Here is a 27,855-nt window from a genome sequence, read left to right as displayed (position 1 = left end):
TACCAGATCTCATCCTCCCAGGCATATCCCTCACTGTAAACAAATACCCATAAATAACAAGAAATCTACAAATCCCTTAAAAGGTAGGCACCTTACAATACATAAACAAAACCAAAAAAAATACAAACACAAGATACAAAACACATTTTTGGGTTACAGCTGGGACAGCACAGACACCAGTGAAACCAATAAACAGCACTGCACTCTCCAGAAACCAACAAACCCCTCCACTAGCCAGCACAGACAAAAGGGCTGTAAGGGAAAGTGAAAGTAACTGCACACTTCCTGGTTAGCAGCATGGCAGAGTGATTGAATCATTTCCTGGGCAGATGTGTCACATTTTCACCAAATGCGTCTTTTTTTTTTAAACACACCCTTAGCAAAATAGGCAATGTGTGATTTACACACAATGTATGTCAATGTACTATGCTGCATTTTTGACACATCAGCTTGGATGCGTGACATCCGGATGATGTGACGAGTGCAGTCTGTCATGCACTACACTAATACATCTCTTTAAACTGATGCAATGGGACAAATGTGTGTTTTACAGTTTTGTGTATTTTTTACTGCATGTAAACAATTCCAGGGATCAGTGCATTGCCTTTGAATATCTGAAGTGGCATGCTTAATGTCTTGAAATGTGTTACATGTTTATGTGACTTATTGCATTACTTTTGTGGATACTGGGGCATGCAAAGCATCAATGTGAAATTGCGTGGCATATTGTCTGATCTGAAGAGGTTTACATTGGGGGCTCATATACAAGGGTCCTGCCATGCTGAAGCATCACTTTTCTAGACATTCCAATGATGCATGACTCTCAATTATATTTATGAAGCAATGCAAAGCCACCATGCATGGCTTGGTGTAGTCTCAAAGATACTGAGAAAAGCAATGCAGCGTAAAGCTCTGTGTTGCCTTACTCTGCATCAAAGAGATGTTGCATGGGCCTTGCAGTAGGTGTTCACATGCAACACCAATGGAGTTTGACACTGACCCAGATTATCAGACTCAGATTACCCTGGTGCTGCAGAAAAACCTTATGCCTCCCCGTAACAAGTATAAGTGTTTTATTATGTACTGCATTCTGCAGCACACACAAAAAAAGCAAAACCACTCCATTGATCGTTTTTATGCAGGAAGGTGCAGGAATAACTATAATGCCACATTAAGTCAAATTGGGGAAAGGCAAAAGCCTTTGCCATAGCATCAGGTTTACATCCTTAAATTAATCTGAGTCAGCCTGAATATCCATGGGTGTTGCCTTGGAAACCCCCTACCCTGAAAGACCCCTGCAATGCCCCCATGGCACAGAGTAAACCAAGTGTCATGTCCTACCGTTTGCAGGAGTGAAAGGGACGTGCAGAAAGTTCCCATTTTCCCTTTAAGGCCAAACAGCCTAAGAATAATGAACTGGCCTGACCCACTGGGATGAAGAGACAAGCTGAGGGACACCGGAATGCTACTGAACGTCTAGATGCCATGTCTCCTCAGCTTCTTAAAGGTAAGTAAGAGGATTAGGGCCCTTTTAAATATTATGAGAGCAACTATTTATATGCTATGCATCTGTGGATTTCCTAATATCACTTGCTCCCTTCTGCTAGGCTGCAGTGATACTACCCAGCACCTGATGACTTGCATCTACAAATACAAAGGCTCAATGTGAATACTGCTAAGGCAATGTCTGGGTTTACATACTGTTAAATGTAGGCCTAAAACATTTAAACCCATTCCAAATACCTTGATGCAAGTGGAGAGAAACACTACTTCTAGGGAACAGAATCATACATCTGGAACAATGCTCAGGACATTCTCTCAGGTAAGTTTACCAACAATAATAATGGAACCTTCATCGCCAGGATCACTAAAAAAAATAAAAAAAGATAATGCACAGTCATGATTGTGTTGTTCATAGTGAGTCTCTATTTTGCTTTTAAGAAGTTCCAGTAGCTGGGGCTTAACTCTGCAGGAGTCACATCAGATAAGTATAAAAATAATAATAGTATAGCGTGATAAGTAGGTTATCGTCTTGATGAAAATGTGTGAGGCATTTTCAGTAATGCTTTCTCTTCTTTCTGCATTACGTGTTGGATGAAAAGGAAGAAACAGCTGAACCATGCTGAACGCAAGGATACAGGTGAGTGTAACTTCTTGAACGACGAGAAGGCGCTCAGGGTGCAGCATGCAGCCTATATGGGCTTCTCACTCCACCCATTTAAAGCGACTGGGCCACCAGAGCACCACATGCACACAGCACTTGTCACCAAGCCAGTCTATAGCAGTGCCTTGATTTACTCCATAGCCATGAGGCCATGATGAGCTAGCTCAGGAAAAATCTAACACAGGACAGTAGAAAGCGATTCATTATGCCTAATGCATCACTTTTTAAATATGGATCACTGAATGCACATCCTCTGCATAAATAAAATCACCCAGCTGCAGTGTAAGCTCCTTTTAAATATTCTCCTCAATTTGAAACTGATCTCTCTCCAAAGTAGAACCAGGTTGTGATGTATGCATATGATATGTAACAAGACACCTCTGATCAATGTTTAAAGAAAAAAATGTGATGACCTGGTAAATATTGATTATATTGTCCTCTTTAAATACTGTTTTTTTTTCTTTTCTACTTCCTTTTTCAGTTTTTTGTTTCACATGAACCAAATTTGCATTATTGTATATAATACAGTGATGTATATGTACTCCATATTTCTGCATTTCAAAGTAATTTCTTCCTAAAACAAATTGATTGAAATATATTCATTTATAAGATATGGGTGCTTCCACTAAGAGGGTGATTTGCAGTTTAGTTGAGAAGTTTCTAATTTGAAAGTCTGATACAACTTTGCTGCTAATCTGTTTTTCTTCTCACATGAAAAATACTGACTAGTAATAATATTTGTGTTATACTAAGTAACTGTAATAAATACTCCAAATAGAAAACTTGATCCATCAACTTGAGGAATACGGACCAGTAAACAAAACATATATCAGGATGATAACCATTACCATATTACAATCAGTGAAGTGTTCAGTAGAGTGTGAAGGCTGTGCATTGGTAGAGGATTGGCCTCCTAGGGATGTTTAGGTGTATGGAAGGGGGGTTCTCCATGGAGAGTTGTGGACAGGGAAAAGGCTGTGCGTAGTAGACCCATCTAATGGACCTTGGCTGTCTGGAGGGATTGTGCTCTCCATAAAAGCTTCTGTACAGTGCAAAGGCACAATTCAGCAGTTGGGGCTGTACTGTTCCTGTTGGAGCAGGGTGAAGACTGATTTGCATGTGGACCCAAACTGAGGCGACATGCTGGGGAAAAGAATGATGGGTTGGAATGCTACCCAGCGAGATTGCCTGTAGTGAGACTTTTTGCAAGAGCACCTCCCATCAACTTTTGTGTGTCTGATTAACCACCCTAAATGGCAAGGATACGCCCAGACTTGGTTCCCATGCTCACTGTGCCATTGGTAACCAATATACACCCTACTAATGAGCCCCAATAAGGGAAACACTGATCTTGGGTTGTTTGTGCTCTGTTTCGTAGAGGTCCTGGCCAGGCACTTTGAGCTTTACTATTCTTGTTCGAGCATGATCAAGACAGATTTGCATGTGGATTTGTGCAAACTGAGGTGGCATGGTGGGCAAAAGAAGGATGGGTTAGAATGCTAAGAGCTTAGATATCTAACGAGGCATGAGTATCTAGAGGTAGTGTGCTCTCTGTAAAGACTTCTGTACAAAGTGAAGGCTGGACTTTGTAGGGGTTTGGCCACCCATGTCTCATTGATTGTGCAAAAGAAGTTGCATTCCCACAAAGGGTCCCATTCAGAATGAAGGTTGTACTGTGTAAGGACTTGATTATCTAACAAGGCTTGGGTGTCTGGAGGGAGCGGGCTCTCCTTGAAGACTTCTGCACAAATCGAAGATTGTGTGTAGTTGGCACTTTGTTACCTGCATCTCAGTGATTGCACGATAGAGATTGCCTATATGTAAAGGGTCCAGTACAGGACAAAGATGCATAGTAGGGGCTCGGCCACTTAATGGGACTTCGGTGTGTAGAGGGATTGGACTCTCCATGAAGACTTCTTTACAAAGTGAAGGCTGTGGTTAGTCGGGGCGTTGGCACCCTTCCCTCATTGATTGTGCATGACAAGTTGCCTACTCAAAAAGGGTCCAGTACTGGGTGAAGGCTTGTCATAGTAGGGACTTGGCCACCAATTGCAGCTTGGGTGTCTGGAAGGAATGGTTTTCTATGATGACTTCTGTACAAAGTGAATGCTGTGCTTTTTAAGGACTTTGCTAACCTTCTCTCATTGACTGTATATGAGAGGTCATTTACTCGCAAGGGGTTCAGTAAAGGGTGAATGCTATGTGTAAAAAGGACTTAGATTGGGTGTCTGGAGAGAGTAGGCTCTCCATCACTAGTGCCCATGGGAGCTTGTTTTTGTTAACATTTTCAGGGATATGGCAATTCTCCACAGTATGCGGAGGGACCAAGTGAGATTTTGCTGTGCTACATGTGGTCTGCGCTGTGTCTTGAAGGACAATTGTTTTTTAAATGAGGCCCTTGGGGTGTTGCCCCAGGACCATGCCCCCCCATAACTATAAAGGTCCAGATACCACAGTCCTGCCCCCTTATATATTTTTTCTGTATCCTGTAATGGTGGCCACAACATCTCTGTTGATGTTGTGGCCAGTCAAGTAAATTGGTCAGTCCCACAGGTTTGAGATGGCCAATGGGGAAAAGCCTGGTCAGACAATTATAATGTGTTATTTGGCTTCTCCTTCGCAGTTGTTATATACAGATCCCTTTCTTCTGCTGTTAGTAGATAGCTATTTGTGTGAAAACCTATAGGTGATTGCATAGAAGTGCCTATTCACCACAAATGGGACAGGCTGTTTAAGCAAGTCATTCCAAAATTGAGCATATTGCTAATCTGCATTACTTTGACCAACTATCCAGTGTAAATCTTGATTTGTATTGGAAAATCAAATTGACATAACATTTTGTGCCATGTTTCAGTTACAATAGTAATGTAAAGCCTGCACAAAATATTCGAAAATCTGAGCTCATTTGTGTATGCTGCACAAATTGTGCCAAAGAACATTAAATTTCCCCTTCAAAATATACTAACAAAGTTAACCATTATGCAAAAGAGTGACAAAATAGAATCTTTGACTTCTAATTTATAATCAGGATTTTTGTTTTTGGTTTTGGTTTTTTAAAGTTTTATAACTTTTTCGTAATGTTTTAAATTTTTTCAGGATTTAACAGCAAAATTGTGCAAAATGTTTAGTCATAAAATTGAAAAGAAATATTACTTGTTGCAATTGTCTAGAAAGCTGTCAACAGCTGGTTTATGGCTGCAGCAATATATTATACAACAGGGATTTTATGCAATTTCATGTAACCTTCACACATTGGGCATTTCATGTTTGGTTTGGGTGGAAACTACAGCCCTCATTATGATACTGGCGGTAAGTCCCGCTTACCGCCATGCTGACTGCTGCCAACATACTGCCACTGCAGCGGATTACCGCCACCGCAGCGGATTACCGCCACCGCAGCGGATTACCGCCACCCATATAATGACCCACACATCGTAATCCGTCACTATACAGCCACACACACAAGTCCGGCAGCCCAAAGGTCAGTGATAAACTGGCTGTAGCAAAACACTGTTACGCCAACAGAACTATGCCCACAGCATTAGGACCCATGAATCACCGCAGGGGACATTCAGTGGCATGAAACTGTTGGTGGTACATACTGCTGCGCTCAAAATACACACACTCAAACAAAACTGCACCACATTGGACAATTCAAACTACACACACCGGACACATGTACATACACCACACCCACACACCTACACCACCATAAAACACACACACAGATTACCCACAACCCTTTAAGACTCACAATAATTGCCAACAGAGAGACATCAAGACCACAGACACACACCACCATCACCTTTACACCATCCAAGTACCTTACATCACACACTCCAACACATCACCCCACACTCCCTCACCCACACCACTCACACTGCACCCATGGCACCCCAACAACACCCCAGGTTCACTGAGGAGGAGCTAAGGGTCATGGTGGAGGAAATCATCTGGGTAGAGTCACAGCTATTCGGATCACAGGTGCAGTAGACATCCATTGCTAGGAAGATGGAGCTATGGCGGAGAATCGTGGACTGGGTCAACGCCGTGAGGCAACACCCCAGAACAAGAGATGACATCAGGAAGAGGTGGAACGACCTACGGGGAAGTGCGATCCACAGCAGCAAGACACCAAATAGTTGTACAGTGGGCTGGCGGTGGACCTCCACCTCCTCCCCGCAACTAACAACATGGGAGGAGTAAGTCTTGGCAATCATGCATCCCAAGGGCCTGGCAGGAGTAGGAGGAGGACTGGACTCTGGTAAGTTAAATCTCTATTACTATCACTCCCCCTACCTGCATGCCATCACAAACCCCCACCCGTACCTTCACTCCCATCACTTCACCACGTCCCACACACCCCACCATCACAACACACCCCTCACAATACCAACCCCTGCATGTAACACCAGTGTACGGATTACCATCACAGACCTTCAGGGACACCCATCACTAAAGCATGCACACTAGAGAGAATCACCTAGCCCACCAAATAACAACTCACACAAGGCAAAGCTGCCAGGGCAATAACAACCATAGAGGGCAACACACCCATGCACAAGATGACACATACAGAAACAATAACACTGCATTTATATCCCCACAGGTCTCCCAGCCAACGTAAATGGAGAAGAGGTGCCAGCCACATCCTGTTCACCCCCAGAAAAGGCCCACAGTGATGACAGAAGCTCTGGATGGCTGGAGCTGGATGACCAACCTGGCCCATCAGGGATCTCAGGAAAGTCGGTAACCCAGGCACAGTCCCATACCACCACAGAGCCGCCCTCCTCAGGAAACACCAGCACTGTACACACTCAGTGGGCCTATACCGCTGTCCCCAGGACACGTCAATCAGTAGTGTGTCCACCACTGCAGGGACCCCAGGCCGCCCACAAACACAGGATGATCAGGGACTTGGGGTCAGTGGCAGTGGGCACGGGTCAGGGGACAGAGGCACAGGACATCAGAGAAGCTGGGAGGACTGCTGTGCGACAGGGGAGGACAGGTCCAGGTAATCGACTCTCCACGAGGCACTCACCAACATCCTGGGAGCATACCACCATTCCCAGGAGACGATGAGCCAGATCCTGGACAAGTTGCAGGAGACCCAGCGGCTGCAGGAGGGACAGTACCTGGGGATCGAGGAGGACTTGAAGGACATCAACACCACCCTGGTTACCATTGCAGGGGTGCTGCCAGACATGACCAATACCATGACGGAGGCAGTGGCACACCACTGGGCCCCCAACACTAGCCAAACCGATGAAAAGCCTTCCATCTCTGCTGCTGCTACTGGACAGGAGGCCCCACCACAGGAACAACAGGCCACCAGCACCCCACCCCCTGCAGAAGGAGAACCACCCTGCAAATGGTCCCTGCGATACAGGCAGAAGCCAGAGACTATTGGCAAGACCCCCACCATGAAAAGAGACTCTCCTGATTGTCAACCTTGTGTCCCACTCTGTCACCCTGTCCACCTTGAACTGTCACTGCACCACTTCCTATGCCCCCCTGGACAATGCACCATGAATACAAATAGTCTGGACTCTATCCTGGACATTCCTCCACCTTCACCACAGCCCATTGCACATCCCCCTCTGCTTATTAGCACCTAAATAAACACCATTTGAAGAAATACAAGTATAGAGTCTGTCAAATGATTGAACTCTGTATTTGTTTAACAAGCTGTAAACACTGCAATACAACTGTACAGTAATGTATGCATAGGAATGACCTGTAGTTGGCTGCTGTCAACACACCAGGAGCGATAGTGGGGCACAAATATCTAAAAATAGAGATGCCAAAATGTACAGTAAGGGGCAATAGAAGTGGGAAAATCAGTCTGCCAATGACATTGTCAAACACAAAACTGCCACTGTAAAGTGAAATTACAGTGTCTTACCTGTGTGTCATTGGAGGTACTGTCGTATTATTGCACTTCTGTTGTCCTCATCCTTATACTCTGCCTCCTCATCTTCACTGTCCACTGGGTCCACTGCTGCCACAAATCCATTCTCAGCCTTATCCCCCTGCAGAAAAGGCACCTGGCAACACTGACAAGGTGCCTGCACCAGGTGCATCAAGAAAGGGCAAGGAGGCACCACCTGCTGTGACTAGGAAGGGCAAGGAGGCACCACCTGCTGTGACTGGGAAGGGCAAGGAGGCACCACCAGCTGCAGGAGGGAAGGACAAGGGGGATCCCAGGCTGCTGACAGGAAGGGCACGGTGCCTGCACCAGCAGGCAGGAAGGACAGGAGGCCTTGTGCTGGGACTCATTCTGAGCCCCCACCAGCAACCATGGTGGTTCAGCCGTCCGAGGCTGCAGGAGATAGGCTGGGGCCTACCGACGCCATTACCACTACCAGCAGCAGCAGCCCCAGTGGGCAGCCATCTGAGGCTGCAGGGGATGGGCTGGAGCCTCCTCCCAACACTGCTAGTATCGCCACCAGCACTACTGCCAGCAGCAGCAGCCCCAGTAGGCAGCCATCCGAGGCTGCAGGGGATGGGCTAGAGCCACCCCCCACCACTGCTAGCACCAACACCAGCACCACTGCTAGCAACAGCAGCCCCAGTGGGCAGCCGTCCGAGGCTACAGGGGATGGTTAGAGCCTCCCCCACCACTGCTAGCACCGACACGAGCCCCGCCACTGCCACGACAGAGCAGCCATCACCACCGGCAGACAGTGTGTAGTCCTGCCTCCATGGGCAGTTTTGCATCCTGGCCCCTAAAAATCCTGTGGATCTGACACCCAGGTGAGAGACTGTGGCCTTGCACTCCGCAAGATCTGCTTCACATGGCACAATTCACTCTCCAGAACCAGTGGAAGAAGCCATCCACTCACCCATCCTTCCCAGGATGAAGCACACTGGGCACAAGGCCCCCTCCAGAACCAGTGGAAGAAGCCAAGCACTCACCCCATCCTTCCCAGGATGAGGCACACTGGGCACAAGGCTCCCACCAGAACCAGTGGAAGAAGCCATCCACTTACCCCATCCTTCCTAGGATGAAGCACACTGGCCACAATGCCCCCTCCAGAACCAGTGGAGAGGCCATCCACTAGAGAGACTGTGGATTTGTACTCCCCAGGACCAAGCAGTGGGCAAACCAACCACTTGAGAGACTGTGACATTGCACTCCCCAGGAACAAGCAGTGAGCAAACTACCCACTTGAGAGACTGTGACCTTGGACTCCCCAGGACCAAGCAGTGGGTAAACCACCTACTTGAGAGACTGTGGCATTGAACTCCCCAGGACCAAGCAGTGGGCAAAGCACCCACTAGAGAGACTGTGGCCTTGCACTCTCCAGGACCAAGCAGTGGGTAAACCACACACTTGAGAGACCGTGGCATTGCACTCTCCAGGACATCACACAGGGCATGTTGCCTCCTCCCAGACCAGTGGTGTTGTACCATCTTAGGGCTAAGGTGCCTCCCCACCCCCCCATCCTCTGAGGTGCCTGTGTATTTTCGACCTCATGCCCCTGCAGTGTTCTCTCTGTGTTGTTGCAGTGTTGTTGCAGGAGTGAGGTGAGGCCATGGCCTATGTGTTTACATTTGTAAATATGTATATATACATTTGTTTTTTACTGCACGTATTATTGTTATTTAATCGTATTACACTCACTTTCTTCCAATCATTTTGTCCTTGCATTATTCCTGAGGGGTGGATATGCAATTGTAATTCTACTGCAGTTGTTTGTCTGTATGTGTTGGGGGTGTTGCGTGTTGCATGTGGGTGTCACTCTCTTTTTCTTCCCCCCTCCCTTGTGTGCTAGGCGGCAGTGCTCACCCTGGTCGTCTTCACCGGCTTTGGTGTTCGCAATGAAGGGAAAAGGTAGACGAGCATAGAAAATATGTGCAACTCGGGCTCCATGGCATCGTGGTTGTTCCCTGAGTCTCCAGAGGTGAGTCCTTTGACTTCTGTGTTCTGTTTCTGCCGTGCTTTTGATGTCGTTGGTACCGTCCCAGAAAAGGTGGCTGATAGGCCTGTCCTAATAGTATGGGCGGTACATTGTCTTCCGCCTGGCTGTTGGCGGTTTCAGTCGTGGTGCTTGTTGCGACCGCCATGGCAGTTTGTGTGTTAAAGTGGCTGACTGTCTGAGCGGTTTCCGTTGTGGTCATAATTCCAATTTTTTTACCACCAGCCTGTTGGCGGTATTACCGCCGCTTTATCACCGACCGCCAGAGTTGTAATGAAGGCCTAAGTCAGCAGGAAGCTCTCTATCAGGCTGGATAACCTAGATAGCAGCAGGGCTCTGATCTTCTTGATGTCTTTTCTACAACACATTGAACTGCTTATGGTGCCCAACACTGAGGTTCTTGAGCATACCCAATGTATGAAGAATATTTTTCCAGTACCCCTGGAAAACTTTCCATAGCAAAAATTGAAGGTGACCACCTTCACTGACAATTTGTTTTCACCTCTGAGGATGGAAAAGATGTCCCAAAAAATGTATTGTAGAGACATCCTTGATTCCTCTTGTTCTACATGGGATTCCTCCAGTGCTCTGTAGTCTTAGATGTCATGTTACCTTTTTGTTATAATAAATGGAAAAAACTACAGAAAACAGTGAACACCGGATGTCACTATACTGCAGTGAGTGGGATGTGGAAGCACAGCTCATGCTCAGTTGAAGAGAAGTCAAGCAGCTGCCAGAGGAAGTGCTGAGTGGAAATTGGTGTCAAGGTGTATCATATTACTACGCAATGAACTTCGGGAAGAAAAAGGAAATGGCCATGGAGGATCTTCTTCATAGAGAACAAAAAGACTGGATGAAAAAAGCAAAGGCAATAAAACGATAATATGCTGAAAATAAATACATTTTTAAAAAAACTAAGTAAAAAAAACTGTAGTTGAAAGTTTAAAAATAAACAATACCGAAGTATGTGTGTAAAAAACAATACATTCTGCTCTGCAATTTCTGACATTCAACTAAGTAGTGAGTTTTAATTACTAGAAACTATGATCATGTTGTATTTGTGGGATAAGAACAAGATGCTGTGCTAAACTCACTGTGGTATTTATGGGCTGGGGATGTTGAGGAAGGAGGAAGGGATCTAATAATATCAATCACATATATTGCAACATGTATTCTATGCTGTTTCTACATCTGGATCATGTTCCTATGTTTAGGATATATTATTGTATGTTTCAGGTTTAGAAAATAAAAACAGCTGAAAAAAACATTTGAAATTTTATCAATTATGTAATTTAATATGTCATACTTACAAAGTAATGAAGCAAATTTGGTTCCAATAGTTATTTGCAACAGATCACAGGTTGCCACAAATTGTGGCAATTTGTCTCTGAGCAAAAAGGAGAGAGTTGTACTCACTGAATATAATATGCTGAACCAGGTACATTCCACCACCTGACCTGTGCTGCTAATACAGATTCTAGCCATTGGACAGAATATGAACTTGGACCTTCAACTGTGTGCTTGTTGATGGCATTAATTATTCCAGATAGTAGCTGAGTGTTCTAAAATTAGAACAACCCTGATGAACCTGCTAAAACTCGGCTGGCCAGCTCTGCTGTTATTGTTAACGGTTGTAGCTGAGTGGAAGCCTCTAACTATCTAAAGACCAAGAGTTGGTGCCCAGAAGCCGTGTCTTCCACTTAGCAGATATTAGACAGTGTTTGCCCAAGGTATCTACGTCTACCATGGGCGAGTAAGCTGAGTGGTAACTTTACATGATTGTCTCCATGAGAATGTGCCACTTTGTGATTCTTTGCACTGGAATACTGCTAACCAGGCCCCGGTTTTTGTTCTCTGACCCCTAAAACATGTTGAAATTGGTGTTCTCCCAATTGGCATATTTAACTTTTCAATGAGCTCATACTATATGGTGTTCCAACATGCACCAATGACATAAAAGTGAATGTCACCTATGGACTACAGCACTACTGTGCTATTTACTACTGAAAACAGACAAACGTGATTCCAGACCTACTAGTTTTGGACAGAAGAACACCTCCCATTTAAATATTATTTAGTCACCCCTATGTTGGTCTTGTAGTTCACAGATCAGGGTGTATGGTATTTAAAAAAAATATAATGCCCTTATAATGATTAGCACTCAAAAGCTATTAGCACTGTAGGAAGCATGTCTGGCCTATGAAAACATGGGGAAGGAATATTATATATTAATTCTGCAGTTTGGGTTGGAGACTAGCCAGCAAAATGAGTGAGTAACTATTTTATTATTTATTAAAAACCCAAATAATGGTGTAGTTGGATTCTTAAGTTATTGGATGCTTTTGGATTATGTTTGGTACTGAGGGTGAACTGGCCAAAAAGACTGCTCACCTGTAGAGTTCTTCCCCCTTGTGTGGGAACCCAACACCTTTTGATACTTAGGGGTCCAGGAGTACCACAAACAATGATGATGTCCTCATAGTGGGACATTTTGAAAGGGTGGTGCTAGATTTTTTGGACAGATTGACTGTGCCATCCAAACTTTTGTATTACCCTGGCTTTTATACTTCCCTGTGTTCATTTTCATTATTCTGAAAAAGTACATCTTTAAAAGCAGCCTTCTCATAGACGTGATCTGAGCTGATACGAGGAACAGTGTAGCCTTAATTAGGATAGTGAGGTCCTTGAGGGTGGTGGCATAGACACACCAAATTTCTAGACACCATTTTTTACATTTGGCTGTACAGTTGTTGTGGCTGATTTGGTGGATACCAGACCCATCAAACACAAGAGTCTTTAGAAAGACGGGTGGCCATGCAGGGTTAGTCTTAGGAATTGGGAGGGGTTTAAGGGCTTACTGTTTCCCCTTTTTTGATTGTAGGAATACATTAACAAATTGTGAAAGAAAGTTCACTGTGTGCCTGAGATACAATTTTTAAAGTATACAAAAAGTGGGTGATGCTGTGGTGAATCCTAGTTTGTTTTAGCGGGATAACAGGAGTTAGCTTAGCCGTAGGCTTGTAAACTCGTGCCCCCGTCACCCAGTGACTTTTAACCTACTTAGCTTGCTCTGTCTTAGATCATTTAATTATTTATTTCCTTTAAAATGGCAGGCTTGTTTATAGTTAGGCCACTTGTTATGGGTTCTATTATCAGTGTCACTGCGCCAAGGCGTCAAGATCAAGCACAAAAGACAAACATACAGTATGCATTCACACTTAGGGATTTTCCCTCTCTATACTTTCGAGGGATTGTTGATATTAATTGCCGTCCCAAGCATGCCTGTTATCTATTGTTATGAATAACACTTATGTCAGGGGACCTTGTAAATCTGTTTAAATGCAAAACACTTTTAGACAGATAATCAGAGGGATTCCGACCAGAGGGCATCGCCACCATCGCTGATACCGATGCTAAAGTCATCTTGACCCTGACCCAGTCTTCGTGTCCCTGCGGAGTCTGAGATAGAGACCTCATTCCAAGGTAACAAGGGTTGGGGGCTCCTCTCATGGACACAGCTTTGGCAGATTAGGTTTAAAGAACCCAGCTCTCCTTTTATAAGTAGGAGGTTAGACTTACTCTCCTTAGGGTATTAGGGCTTATTCCATTTCTTTTACATATACATATATTTCTTTCTTATACTGCATAATGGTGGGGGTCTTTATAACAATGACTCTCCTCTTCACAATACTGTTGCTTGGTATATTCGTTATCCTAATCATTGCAGTTCATGCAACTTATCGCAAATTGCAGTTATGTTGAATAAAAACTATTATAACTTCACTGCATCTGTGTTATTGCCTTTGTTTGTATGAGACATAATAAATCTGTGAGAAAAGGGTAATTTCCGTTTAACCACGACAACCCTGAGAGATCTTACTTTGAGTCCATGCGTAAGCGACTGCTACAAATCACCTTTTACTATTGTGTTTCTGGTGAGGTAGTGCTAGTAAGCCAGTAAGGTTTGGACAACAGTTACAACTAGTTGTGGGAAGGAACTTAGTCACCTACAAACGAAAGTACTGTCATCCTGAGACCAGCAGTCTTGCTCAGAGCAAGAGTCCAAACTACGACATGGCACCACCAACGATGGTGTTTAGGCACTAATTTACGGATACCCTGACTATCACTGTCTCACAGACAACAGGTACCCTCAGTACCATTATACAGAGACGTCCGTGGTCTTTGGGAGAATCCTCCTCAGCCCAACGGGTAACCCCTAATTAGGCTGTAGGTTGTTCGAGCTCGAACTCACAAAAGGAAAAACTTCCCCTATTTTGGTGTTCCGTTTCTCTAAACAACTATGGTTAATACCATAGACATTCCTGCAAATGCTAGACATGCACTTACACAACATTTATTAGCGCATGGCCTTACAGAGGTTACTTTAATTATAGAAGCAACTGAAGCATACCAAACTGAAACGTTTTACTGTTGGGTTGCCTTTCCAGGGGCAGACCAACGAACGCACACATTTCACACATATGACATTGCAGACGTTCCAGTACGATATGAAGCATACCAGTATCATGAAATATCGCTCACATATCAAGAGCATCAAAACTGCTTTGAAGGCGCCCTACCACATGTACTACGACGAGTGAGGCTAGGTCCTTTAAGTAATGAAGGGCCTACATGGCCCATGTTTGCCACATATACACCTCACCCGGGCATACAAAATATGCCGGTTGTAGATTTAAGAATATTATATAATGAATTAGTGGCATTATATAGACGACTGGTTCAGTTCGTAATATGAACATTGAACACTACACCAGCGCGTCCAGCACCGCCGGTCGCTGGGGGATATCAATTGGCTACTGGGATTAATCCACAAACAGTACATACCATCATGGGTAAAGTGCCCTCGGAACGGGAAAAAATACCGTTCTGGATTGCTCAGAAAACAAATCAGCTAGAAGCTGTGTTCCCCCATACAGGGCCACAGGAAAAACATAGATTGCTCACTATGTGCTTGCCATTTGGGATGGTTCCCTCGGTGGATGATTGTGCCACTTGGGGTACAGTCTTCGCTGCCGTTTATACTACCACACATGGGACCCCTACACTTGCCAATTTACCGGAGGTGTTAAAACAAATACAAAATGAGCATGGGGCTGCACCGGCCCTGGATCTGGGGATGAAATTGATGCGTAACTTTGACGCTGTCTCCTCGATAATATTAAGTAATATTAAAGGGGAAGCAGTAGCACTGGCAAAACGCCAACGTCTCCGAGAAACTCCACATATGGAACAAGAGAGGCAGTTACCGAAAATAATATCAGATACCTATACTAGTATAGGACGGGATGGATTGGGGGCCAAGCCTAGAAAATTGGACATACCAAGTACTACCCATAAGGAAGGTACAAAGCAAGCACAAGAGGGCTCTAAGAAGCGCTGGGAATTCAAAGACAGGAGAAATAAAAGAGCTGATTCTCCACATCCGGAGTACTCCGAAAAGAGGTATAGTCTCAGAAATAAGGATAACATTAGAACTTCAGACAGATATACTGATTCACGTCCTTCTCGTTCCTTTCAGTACGCACCGGATAGACGTAGCGAGAGAGGGGGCCATCAAGATCGACGTCCGGAATACGTGAAAGAAAAGAAAGACTCACCGCAGTCTACCATTAAAAAAGAAGAAAAGCCTGCTCAACAAAAAACACAATTTAAAAAGAAGAAAGTGGCATCACTGACTATTAGAAATGCCAGTAATATTGAGAACGCTGTTGAGGAACAAGAGGTGGGCAGTGACTCTGTTGGACAGCGCGGCAGAGGTCACGATATGTCGCCAGAGTCTGAAAGATCATCTGGATGCGACAGCAACTAGCGATTACATCGCAGTTGAAACGGCGGATGGCCGCGTTTTCCCGCCCGATCGGGTTTATGATTTAACAATTCAGATAGAGGGAGACGTGGAACAAATTATTAGTGTAATATTCTGGGATGAAGTAACAAGTGATATCCTGTTGGCCGAGAGAGATTGGCCACCTGAACATGTCCGCAAGCTCCCGCAAGGGGAAGATGTCATTTTGCCTTCTTTCTCCGATCTTGTTCCAGAGGCTGACAAAAAAGTTTATGCGGCTGAATGGGCTTTAGCGCAGGCACCTGCATTATGCCGTAATCATGTAGGTAGGGACAAGGACTCTCCTTGTCATATTATTCCCGTCCGATCTACACCTCACCCGCAGCCGCAATACCCTGTTAAACATGAAGCGAAAGCTCCGGTGACGGAGATACTGTCACAACTTGAATACCAGGGAGTAATAGAGCCCTGTACGTCGGCAATGAATAATCCGCTATTTCCCGTTGCGAAACCTGATCATTCATATAGAATAGTGGTGGATTACAGACACTTGAATAGTCATACACGAACATTTGCTATACAAAATTCGCACAGCACAGCGCTGATTAATAATATAGTGCGTAAAAAATACAAAACTACATTGGATATCTCGAATGGATTTTTCTGCCAGAATTTAGCACGTGAAAGTAGGGACTTAAGTGCATTCTCTTATGGCTCACAAAAACGCTTTTGTCGTTTACCACAAGGCTATAAAAACAGCCCAGGGCTGTTTTCGGCCCGTGTAACGTCAATATTGCAGGAGCTAGATCCCGAGGCATTATCGTATGTAGATGATATCTATCTCACAGATGATACCCTTGACATTCATTTTGCGAGGGTCGATCGGATAATTGTGGGATTTGCTGCCGTCGGATATAAATTTAATTTTAGAAAAAGCAAGATAGCTTATCTTAGTGTATTGTTCCTGGGATATGAACTATCAAATGAGGGAAAGAGCCTGGCCCCGCACTTTCTAGAAAAATGTGCTCAGCTACAGCCTCCAAACATGCTTAAGAAATTACAGTCATTACTGGGTTTCTTTAATTTTGGCAGAACCTACATTCCAGATTATGCTGAACGCATCAAACCACTATATGACCTAATACAACCAAATTTTTCTAGCAGGCGATGGACAATTGAACACACACCCATCCTTAGGGATATTCAGCGTGACATGCTGGAAGCTAGACACTTATACACACGTGATAACAAAACAAACTTGGTCATCGGAGTAATAGCTGGTGCCCTTGGATTTACATATGTCACCTTTAATGAGGGTGACACAGTACCTATTGCATACAAATCACATATATACTCCAATGCAGAGAAACGTTTTGCTCCTACTGAAAAAATTCTGACAGCAGTACAGATGGCCGTCATAAAGGAGAGACCGCTTGCCCAGGGGAAACGCATAATTGTTGTCTCCCCAGTGCCGGCCTTAGAGGCTGTCACTAAAGCAAGCGTTCCAATCGCTAAAGCATTACATCCACGCTGGATTCAATGGGCAACGTCTCTGACCGCCACTGATGTTGATTATCTGTTTGATCCAAGACTTCAGACACAGGAATTTCTCCAGTATGAACAGGAGTACCCCGCTCCCATACACATATTGCCAATTGACAGTTATGATACGATCATTTATACTGACGGTTCAGCACAACCGGCTGTGGGTACTAAACATCATTACTCAGCAGCTTGCACAGCTGTGTGCGGGACAATGGAAGACGGCGTTTTCCATCCTCATAATACCTACACTCATACCTTAGGGGACTGCACAGCCCAGTTGGCCGAACTTAAGGCTCTACTTCTAGCGCTCGAACATTCGGAGCCAGGAACACTGACATTAATTGTCTGTGATTCATATTACTGCGTCCAGTCGTACAATGAATACCTCAATCATTGGAAACTGAAAGAGTTTAGAGATTCTAAAGGGATCACCATTAAACACAAAATGTTGTGGGGAAGGGTGGCTGATCTTAAGGATAAGCTGCCATGTGTCCATGTAGTTCATACATTGGGGCACCAGCGTGTAGGAATACATGTTGCCGGTAATACATTGGCTGATGAGGCGGCCAAAGCAACAGTAGCTACGGCTTCTGTAGCTGCAGTGACTCGTTCTCGGACGAGGTTGGATAATGAAATATTGCTTGCCGTTAAAGCATCGGCTGCAGGCAAGACCCTTCCGAAAGGATACCCTACGAACTATACCTATCATATAAGTGCACAGAATGTTGCTTTTGCAACAATTCCTGATGTTGGTGATCGAGTGATCCCAAATGAAGACAAAAGATTGGAGCTGATTACAGCTGCACATGAGGGTGTCGCTTCTGCACATGCTGGTATACAGGCCACTATCACCATTTTACAACAACGATACTGGTGGCCTGGTCTATGCAGACGGACTAAACAGTATGTCCTTTGCTGTGACATTTGTCAGCAAATTAAGGGTTCTAATATCAAACGCCCTCTGCAGACATCTCTCTTAGTGTCAGACAAGCCACTTCATTGTGTGTACCTGGATCATTGTGGTCCCTTACAACCTGATGGTGCATACAAGTACATTTTAGTGGCTGTTGATTCCTGATCTAGATTCCTGTGGGTATGGCCACAGCGGTCGGCTGACGCCCGAACTGTTATAAAAGATTTGGGCCCATATTTATACTTTTTGACGCAAAACTGCGCTAACGCAGTTTTGCGTCAAAAAAATTTGCGCCGGCTAACGCCATTCTGAAGCACCATGCGGGCGCCGTATTTAATCAATGACGTTAGCCGGCGTTAGCCGCCGGCGCCGTCTGGTGTGCGTTAAAAAAAACGACGTACACCAGGCAGCGCCGGCGTAGGGGGATATGGGGCTTGGGCGTCAAGAAATGGGGCAAGTCAGGTTGAGGCAATTTTTTCGCCTCAACCCGATTTGCGCCATTTTTTCACTCCCAACCCCCATAGAAATGACTCCTGTCTTAGCAAAGACAGGAGTCATGCCCCCTTGCCCAATGGCCATGCCCAGGGGACACATGTCCCCTGGGCATGGTCATTGGGCATAGTGGCATGTAGGGAGGCACAAATCAGGCCCCCCTCTGCCACAAAAAAAAAAAAATTACCTGAACTTACCTTAATGTCCCTGGGATGGGTCCCTCCAGCCTTGGGTGTCCTCCTGGGGTGGGCAAGGGTGACAGGGGGGGTCCCTGGGGGCATGGGAGGGCACCTCTGGGCTCCTTCAGAGCCCACAGGTCCCTTAACGCCTGCCTTTTGCAGGTGCTAAAAAACGGCGCAAAAGCGGCCGTACGTCATTTTTTTTGACCCGCCCACTCCCGGGTGTGAATTTTGCCCAGGAGTATAAATCCGACGCACATGCCTCGGAGTCACTTTTTTAGACGGGAACGCCTACCTTGCATATCATTAACGCAAAGTAGGTGTCCACGCTAAAAAATGACGCAAACTCCATGGACTTTGGCGCTAGACACGTCTAACGCCACAGTATAAATATGGAGTTAGTTTTGCGTCGGAATTGCGTAAAAAAAAACGACGCAATTCCGGCGCAAATGGAGTATAAATATGCCCCTTGCTGATCTTTATCGGTACGTATGCGGTTGCAGCATTCCATTCGGACCAGGGCCCTGCATTTGCCTCTAAGGCTTTCAGGGACACCATGAGGACGATGGGTGTTGAACTCCATTACTTCTCACCATACCATCCCGAGGGAAATTCGGTTGTGGAGAGGCGGAATCGTGATCTAAAGCAATCCTTAACAGCTCGAGTTTTAGGTTCAGGCCGCAGTTGGTTACATCACCTATATGGGGTCCAGAGAGCACTGAATAATCTGCCAAGACGGTCCTTGGGGGGTAAGTCTCCATATGAGGTTCTCTTTGGGACACCTATGTATGTCCACGATCTTGATGCCCTTGGTATGGTGGCAGCAGAAACACCACTTGACATAAAAGAACGTCTGGCTGTTTTACAGGAGCTTCAACAATTCCGTGATGATAAATCGTCTGCAAGTGCTGCCACCTTGGGAATAAGGGAGTTGGCGAAAACTTCGACTGGCTGGATTCCTAACATTGGGGATCTGGTTTGTGAGAAGATCGCTGTGAAAAAAGAGTTTGGTCCGTCATACAGAGCACCTGTACCGGTCCTGGGAATAAAAGGCACCAGGACTGTCATCCTTCCACCATTGTCTGGTTCTAAATCAAACAGGTTCATCTCCATTGATGACATCAAATTACACCATGTGGCCAATTCTTCACAGTAGACCAGGAGGTCCCTTGGGTAGTTCCCGATCCCCTCTCACTACCCAACAGGACATCCCTCTACATAGTAGGATGACTATCGCTACTACTGATTATGCAACTATGGCAGCTGCTGTCCCGGACACTTCCTCGACCATGGGGAGGGCAGAAAATGAACTTTTGTTGGTTCCAGTAACAACTTCAGAGAACTCCCCGATTCAGGATTTGGCTGTATTTTACACAAACACTTCCACCACTAATAACGTTGTCTATCAAGAACTTCCAACAACAGTGGATGGGAATTCGATGGGTCCTGTATAAGCGGAGACTTCCTCTGGCTATTTTGTAGACATTGATGATTTTTCTTCAGATTCATCCTCAACTGTGACTGACATACTTTCGAGAGGTAGCAAATTTTATCGATGGCTTCGAAAGAACTATTTGATATATCCTTGGAACTATCTTTGGTTCTGTTTGACATTTATTGCATTATTTTTTTGGATTGGTTTTGTGACTGTTTTCTTTTTACTCATTAATGGTCACTATATCGCTGACCGCTCCTCTGTGGAGCCTGTTGATGTAATCTTGACACCACACCATTCATCACATAGGGTCCGTCGTGATTTGTCCCCTGTCAATATTATGGCTATTACGATTCCTGATGGAATTGTATGGGACAAAGTTCCGTTCAATATATACGGGCCCACAGAGATAATTCAAATACCATATGTGTTCAAGATTTCTATGTCTGATGTTATTACACCTAATGTTGTTTCTGATGATTGGGATGTCCAAACAGTTGATTCGATGCTGACTGAAATGAAGGACTACTCCGCTTTTGGAAGTGATGATGTATATGATTACTCAATGAATTATGGGGAAATGTTCTGGGGACATCACTACCTACACAGTGCAACTAGATATAGGACTCTCTTTAACTACACCCAATGGGAACACTGTTCTACACCGCAGGTGGGGAGTCCAACGTTTTACAGTGATAAATTCACATACTTTTCTGGGCATGATACAAAGAATGCTGAATCGTATTATTTTAAATTACCTCCAGCGCAATTTAGGAAACTTTTGCTGACAGATACAAAATTGATTTATTCAGATCCCTTTGTTTCCCGACTATCGATTGAGGGTTACGTATATTGGAAGAACACTGTCGATTTGAAGAGTGTATGGGGAACACAAGATTGGCAAATACAGGGTAGGGAGGCTTTGTTTCATGCCTGCTTAATTCCTGTGCAAATGATTTTTTTAAATGATACTGTAGAGCAGACATCATGTCTGGGGTTAGCAAAAATTAAAGATCTAAACACGCCCAATATCCCTACTCCGACAAATGCTTGAATTAATCTCAGCCACTGGTTATTACTGAGGGTCACACCCCAATCCAACGTTATTTTGCACACTATGTCACCTCAGTTTAGACCCAGCCATAAGCAAATCAGTCTTGACACTGCTCCAATCAAAATAGTCCACCCTGAACTACTAAGATAGGTCCTCCTGGAACCAGAACACAAGCAAGGCAAGACCAGTTTTGTTCTTGTTATAGACTAATCATCTGTGTATAGCTTGGTTCCAGTAACACAGTGTGTATGGGACCCACATCTGAGCATACTTGTCCCACTTAGGGTGACATACTAAAGTATGCAAAAAGTGATGGATGTAACGCTTGAATTAATCTACTTGTAATTACTCAGGACGCAGCCCAACCAATTGTCATTTTGCACACCATGCCACCCTAGTTTGTACACAGCCATGTGCAAATTAATCTTAACCCAGCATCAATTGGATTTGTCCAGCCCAAACTGCCAAGCCAGGTTCTCCCTGAACCAGAACACAAGCAATGCAGGGCAGGTTTCACCTTTGTGTCACCGTTGTTATGGCCTCAGAAGCTGTGTATAGCTTGGTTCCAGTGACACAGTATGCACAGGACCCACATCTTGGCATACAAAAAGTGATAGGTGGAAGGTTTGAATGAATCTCAGCCACTGGTAATTAATTGGGCCACATCCCAATCCATTGTTATTTTGCACACCACAACACCTCAGTTTGAACCCAGCCATATGCATATCAGTCTTAAGCGTGCTCCAATTGAAACAATCTAGCCCAAACTGCAAAGTCAGGTCCTGCCAGAACACAAGCAAAGCAGGACTTTTTTTGCTATTGTCGTGGCCCCATCATTCAGGTATAGCATGCTTCCTGTGACATTGTTGGCACTCATTTGATAGAGGCTATAGTACCAGAAAGCTCTAAAGTTCATACTAAGTTATTCACTAAGGGATAGATGTCCTAAGCTTTTTTCTGTACACAAATTCTGTGAATCTGGCCATTTCCCAAACAGAAAAAAAGCATTTTGCGATGCACAAACGCTATTTTGAGATCAGTAATCCAATACCGAATTGCAAAATAGGTTTACGAGTTGATATTAGGAAGGGGCGTGTCAAGGGATGTAAGAATGTTTTGTGACTGGGAACGCGGTTGAAAAACATTTGCAGTATCCAATTTAAAATTGATGGTAACCCATTTGAAAACGGGAAGGGGTCCCCAAGAGACATCTTCTCCTTTGCGAATGTGGGTGCAATACGTTTTAGGAGCAGGCAATGGTTCCACAGACCACTGCCTACTCTTACAAAATTAAAAGAAAAGTTTTCAGTTTTCTTTTTGTATTGCATCCTGTTTGCCCTTAAGGAAAACAGGCTGCATTACAAAAAAAAGCTATATTTGAAAAGCAATCACAGACATGGTGGTCTGCTGATCCCAGTAGGCTACCATTCCTGTGATTGTAGCCATTAACAGAGGGTCATAAATTGCAACCTCCCTCATGAACGGGTACATTTTCGACCCACTGCGAATCACTAAGAGTGTTAAACCCACTGTTGTACATCACATTAATCGACTTCCTAATAGCGAATCACTATAATTCACTATTAGGAAATGGCAAACTCACAATTTCCTACATCTGGCCCTAAATCACCTTTCTGGTGCATGGTGATTAACCTCAACCTGTACATAGAAACTTCCTTTTACCCTGTGATAAACCCACTAAAGGTATAAAGGGAAAAATGCTTAAGGAAGAAACTCATTGATTAGTACTGGAATGTTTCCTGGGCTACTCCAAGAATATCACAGGTAATCAACAATTCAAATCCAAACAGATAAATCACATCCTCCAGACAAATTTATCATTAAAGATGATTACCAACATATTTCCTGGATCATCAGATCTCTTCATGTCAGCAGCCACAGGATGACTTTTAACACATTGTGTGGGACTGTTAGCAGATTGTAGTCTACTGGGTTGTAGAATTGACAGAGGGAATAAGGAGGAGAGTAATACTCAGGGACCCTCATTGTGCCTACTCGGCACCTTGCACCACATTAACCTAATTGTTTTTTCCGGCAATGTAGCCCAACGAGGGCAAAATGACTGCGCCATATTTACAGGGTGTCACGATGCATGCAATCCTCTTCCCAAAGCATGATGTATGCAAAGGGGCATTCCCCCGTTAGGAGCGCCAGAAAAATGGCATAAGGAAATCTAGAGCAGGCATTAAAAGGGGGCTTCTATTCCTTAGAATGGGGCCCTAAGTACTCTGCAGGAGTAGTGCCAATATTTCAGAGTTACTCCTGCAGAACATCTATAGCATCATGAGAAATTATGCTATTTCCTACTACCTTGTACCATGGAGCGCCATATTTTAAATATGGTGCAGACATGGTGGTGGCAGGGGGGTACCAAGGGGTGCAGGGAAAGTGGTGCTGCACTTGTTGCAGAGTTACTTTCCATAAATCTGCCCCATGGTCTCATGAAATGCACTATGACTCTAAAGAGTGTTTCCTGATTCACAGATTTAGCCCTCCAAATAGCCAAAAAGAATATAGCAATGAAGTTGGATACTGCATGTGGCACTCATCTATACATACTGTTAGTGTGCCACTGGACAGCTTCTTTGTCTGCGCCCACATCTATAATACGGTGCAAAGGCAAAGGGATTCCCTCATTTGCATGGAGCATGCACCCATGCAATGAGGGAACACCCTATGGTGATAGGGCTGACATTATATGTGAGCCAGAGCTACCTGTATTACAGAAAGTGCCACACAAGTCTCTGTTGTCCTTACTATAATACCAAAGTCTCCCAGCGATGCGCAAAGCGAGTGCACATGGCCATTTCACCCCTGGGGCACTTTGTATAGTACTGCCCCTGGAATTTCGCACCCCAACAGGTGTCTGAAATTTCCTGCCATCCCTGGCCCCAGTAATTCTGGGGACACAAAAAACTAGAGTCCAACCCTTTGTGTGTGTGCTCAGGCAGAGCCTTTGTGATGCCAGTTGACAGCTCCTCCCCTCATCAAGTCAGAAACATTCTATCCTCCTAACAGCTATTGTCCCTTTGTCTCGCCGTCAGGGAGTGATGTGACCCTGGATACAGGCTGCAGGCTGGTACAGCAAGTGGCTGGTACAAGAAAATGGCAACTTTAAAAACACTGCACCCTGCCCTGTGGGCTATGTGGGGCCTGCCTAGGAGTGACATACGTATTAAAAAGGAAGGTTTAGACCTGGCAAAAGGTTAATGTTGTCATGTAGAAATGGCAGTTTAAAGTGTACACATATTGGCCCTCATTACAACCCTGGCGGTCGGTGGTAAAGCTGCGGAAGACAATGTACCGCCCACACCATTATGAGAGGCCAATCTGCCACCTGTTCCGGGACGGATTCAACGCAAACAAAAACACGGCGGAAACTGGACTTGGAAGGGGAAACTCTTACCTCTACACACCCCATGAGGAACCAGGATGCCATAGAGCCGGAATTCAAAATTCTACCTGCCATTGTCTTCCTGCTCCTGACGACCACGGTGAGTACTGCACCTATGACACAAGGGGGGGGGAAAGAGAGTGACACACACACACACGCAACACACAACACCCCCACCATCACACACAACAACACACACACCAATGCATGCTGAAACATGACATTTACACCCCCAACCCCCCCGGAAGAACGCAATGACAAAAGGAAATGATTTGTAATCAATAAAAATCCATTACTCAAAAATATATATACACTATTAACAAATATGTACACCAAGATTTCAAGTCCATGTACTGCACCTACATAGTCCGTGGACCACTGGGCTGAAAATGCATGGGTGAGGCCCACACTCAATACCCAATTCAAACAGAGAGAACACTGCAGGGGCATCAGATTGAAATAAAACAGGCACCTCAGGGGGAAGGGAAGGGGGGGCACCACAGCCGGATGAGTGCACGACGCCAGCTCCACAAGGGGGCTCCATGCCCATTGATGTATCCAGGAGAGTGCAAAGCCACAGTCTCTCAAGTCTCTCCAGTGGATGGTTTGCCCTCTGCTTTATCCTGGGGAGTGCACAGCCACAGTCTCTCAAGTCTCTCCAGTGGGTGGTCTGGCCACTGTTGTATCCTGGGGAGTGCAAAGCCACAGTCTCTCAAGTCTTTTCAGTGGGTGGTATGTCCACTGCTTTATCCTGGGGAGTGCAAATCCACAGTCTCTCAAGTCTTTTCAGTGGGTAGTTTGCCCACTGCTTTATCCTGGGGAGTGCAAAGCAACAGTCTCTCAAGTCACTCCAGTGGGTGGTTTGCCCACTGCTTTTTCCTGGGGAGTGCAAAGCCACAGTCTCTCACGTGGATAACAGTCTCCACTGGTTCTGGAGGGGGCTTTGTGCCCAGAGTCCTTCATCCTGGCAAGGACTGAGGTAGTGGATGCCTTTCTCCACTGGTTCTGGAGGGGCTTTGTGCCCAGAGTGCTTCATCCTGACAAGGACAGAGGTAGTTGATGTGATTCTCCACTGGTTCTGAAGGGGGCTTTGTGCCCAGAGTGCTTCATTGTGCCAAGGACTGAGGTAGTGGATGACTTTCTCAACTGGTTCTGGAGGGAGCTTTGTGCCCAGAGTGCTTCATCCTGACATTGACAGAGGTAGCGGATGTGATTCTCCACTGGTTCTGGAGGGGGCTTTGTGCCCAGAGTGCTTCATCCTGCCAAGGACTGAGGTAGTGGATGCCTTTCTCCACCTGTTCTGGAGGGGACTTTGTACCCAGGGTGCTTCATCCTGCCAAGGACTTAGGTAGTGGATGTGATACTCCACTGGTTACGGAGGGGGCTTTGAGCCCAGAGTGCTTCATCCTGCCAAGGACAGAGGTAGTGGATGGGATTCTCCACTGGTTCTGGAGGGGGCTTTGTGCCCAGAGTGCTTCATCCTGACAAGTCTAAGGTAGTGGATGCCTTTCTCCACTGGTTCTGGAGGGGGCTTTGTGCCCAGAGTGCTTCATCCTGACAAGGACTGAGGTAGTGGATCTGACACTCCACTGATGTTGGGCCAACATGGAAGCTGTCCAGGCCCCTGGAACTGACCACCAGCCTCGTACGACTGACCACTGGGGATAGCAGCCATGTCTGCGGTGGTGCCACTGGCACAGGATGTGGCGTGGCCACTGGCAGTGCTGTCGGCGGCCTCAGTAGCGGCGGTGCTTGTGGCGCTCATTAGCCAGCGGTAAGATGGGGGGCTCACTGAGCGTGCTGCTGGCAGCGGTGTCCTAGGCAGCGGTGCGGGTGGGGGGCTCACTGAGCGTGCTGCTGGCGGCGGTGTCCTGAGCGGTGGTGCTGGTGGCGGCGGTGCATGTGGTGGTACCGGTGGCGGTCTTGTCCACCGTGCAGGTTGGCAGCGACTTCCCTTTCTTTCTCGGGTCCTTCCCCACCTTGGATGGTGGCGCAGCTGTCTTGCCACTCCCAACTGTTGTCCTGGGAGAGCCCTTGGTGGCAGGTGTTCTGGCCTTCTCCCTCCGGGTTGTGGCCAACTTCATTTGTTTTTGAGGTGGGGGAATGTCCTTGGCTTGGCTCCTTGGGACACTGGCTGCCCTGCTGCTTGGCGCACTCCAGAAGCCGGTTACTGCTGGCACCACTGTTCCCGGTGATGTGGTGGCTGAGGTGCTGGGTTGGGACCTGTAAAGGCGGGCTCTAGGGGACTGAAGGGGTGGGGGAGGTGTAGGGAAGAGGTCAAGGTTTGACAGGAAAAGTTTTTTAGGCACACTGGGACAGGTAGATGAGGGGGTTTGGGAGTGGAGGAAGAGGTAGTGGTTGTAGGAGGTGTTCGTTTGCTGACTTTGGGTAAAGGTGCATAGGCTGGAGGCTGTCGTGAGGTGGATGGCTGTTCGGTGGGTGTGTGACTGCATTTGTGTAGTTTGGGAGGTGGGCTTGCAGACACACTGGGAGAGGACACAGGGGATGTGTGAATGGTAGTGGGGGTGGTGAGTGCACGTAAGAAGTGTGTGGTGATGGGCGTGCTGGTGATGGACGTAGTGGCTGAAGATGTAGTGCATGCAGGTGTGAGTGGAGGGTGGAGGGAGACGTGGAGGAGGAGGACACAGTGGAGGCAGTGGCTGTTGGTATGTGTGCATGGGTATGATGCTTATGTGAGTGCCTGTGGCATGTGTGGTGCTTATGTTTCCCAGAGCTACACTTGTGTGTTGAGGTGTGTGCATGCTGGTCTGATGGTGTGCTTGGGATAGACTGAGGTACTGGGGATTGGGTCTGGGTGGAGGAAGTTGGAGGGGGGAGGCTGGACACAGGGACAATGGCTGCCATCAGTGCTGAGGCCAGAGTCTGAAAAGCTCGCTGTTGGGCTGCCTGACCAGAATGAATGCCCT

General features: G+C 45.9%; 1 protein-coding gene across 1 annotated transcript in view; it reads left to right on the top strand.

The window, feature by feature from the left end:
* Window positions 1–1,434: 1,434 nt before the first annotated feature.
* LOC138301536 (olfactory receptor 5AR1-like) overlaps window positions 1,435–27,855 on the top strand; it is a 134,541-nt gene continuing 108,120 nt past the window's right edge. Inside the window, exon 1 of the mRNA XM_069242052.1 lies at window positions 1,435–1,507. Within this exon, the coding sequence (XP_069098153.1) occupies window positions 1,435–1,507 (73 nt within the window). The remainder of the gene's footprint in view (window positions 1,508–27,855) is intronic.

Source organism: Pleurodeles waltl, chromosome 6 (genome assembly GCF_031143425.1).
Source record: "Pleurodeles waltl isolate 20211129_DDA chromosome 6, aPleWal1.hap1.20221129, whole genome shotgun sequence".
Classification (NCBI taxonomy): Eukaryota; Metazoa; Chordata; class Amphibia; order Caudata; family Salamandridae; genus Pleurodeles; species Pleurodeles waltl.
The sequence above is the reverse complement of the archived record's forward strand: the minus strand, read 5'-3'. Positions and strand labels throughout refer to the sequence as shown.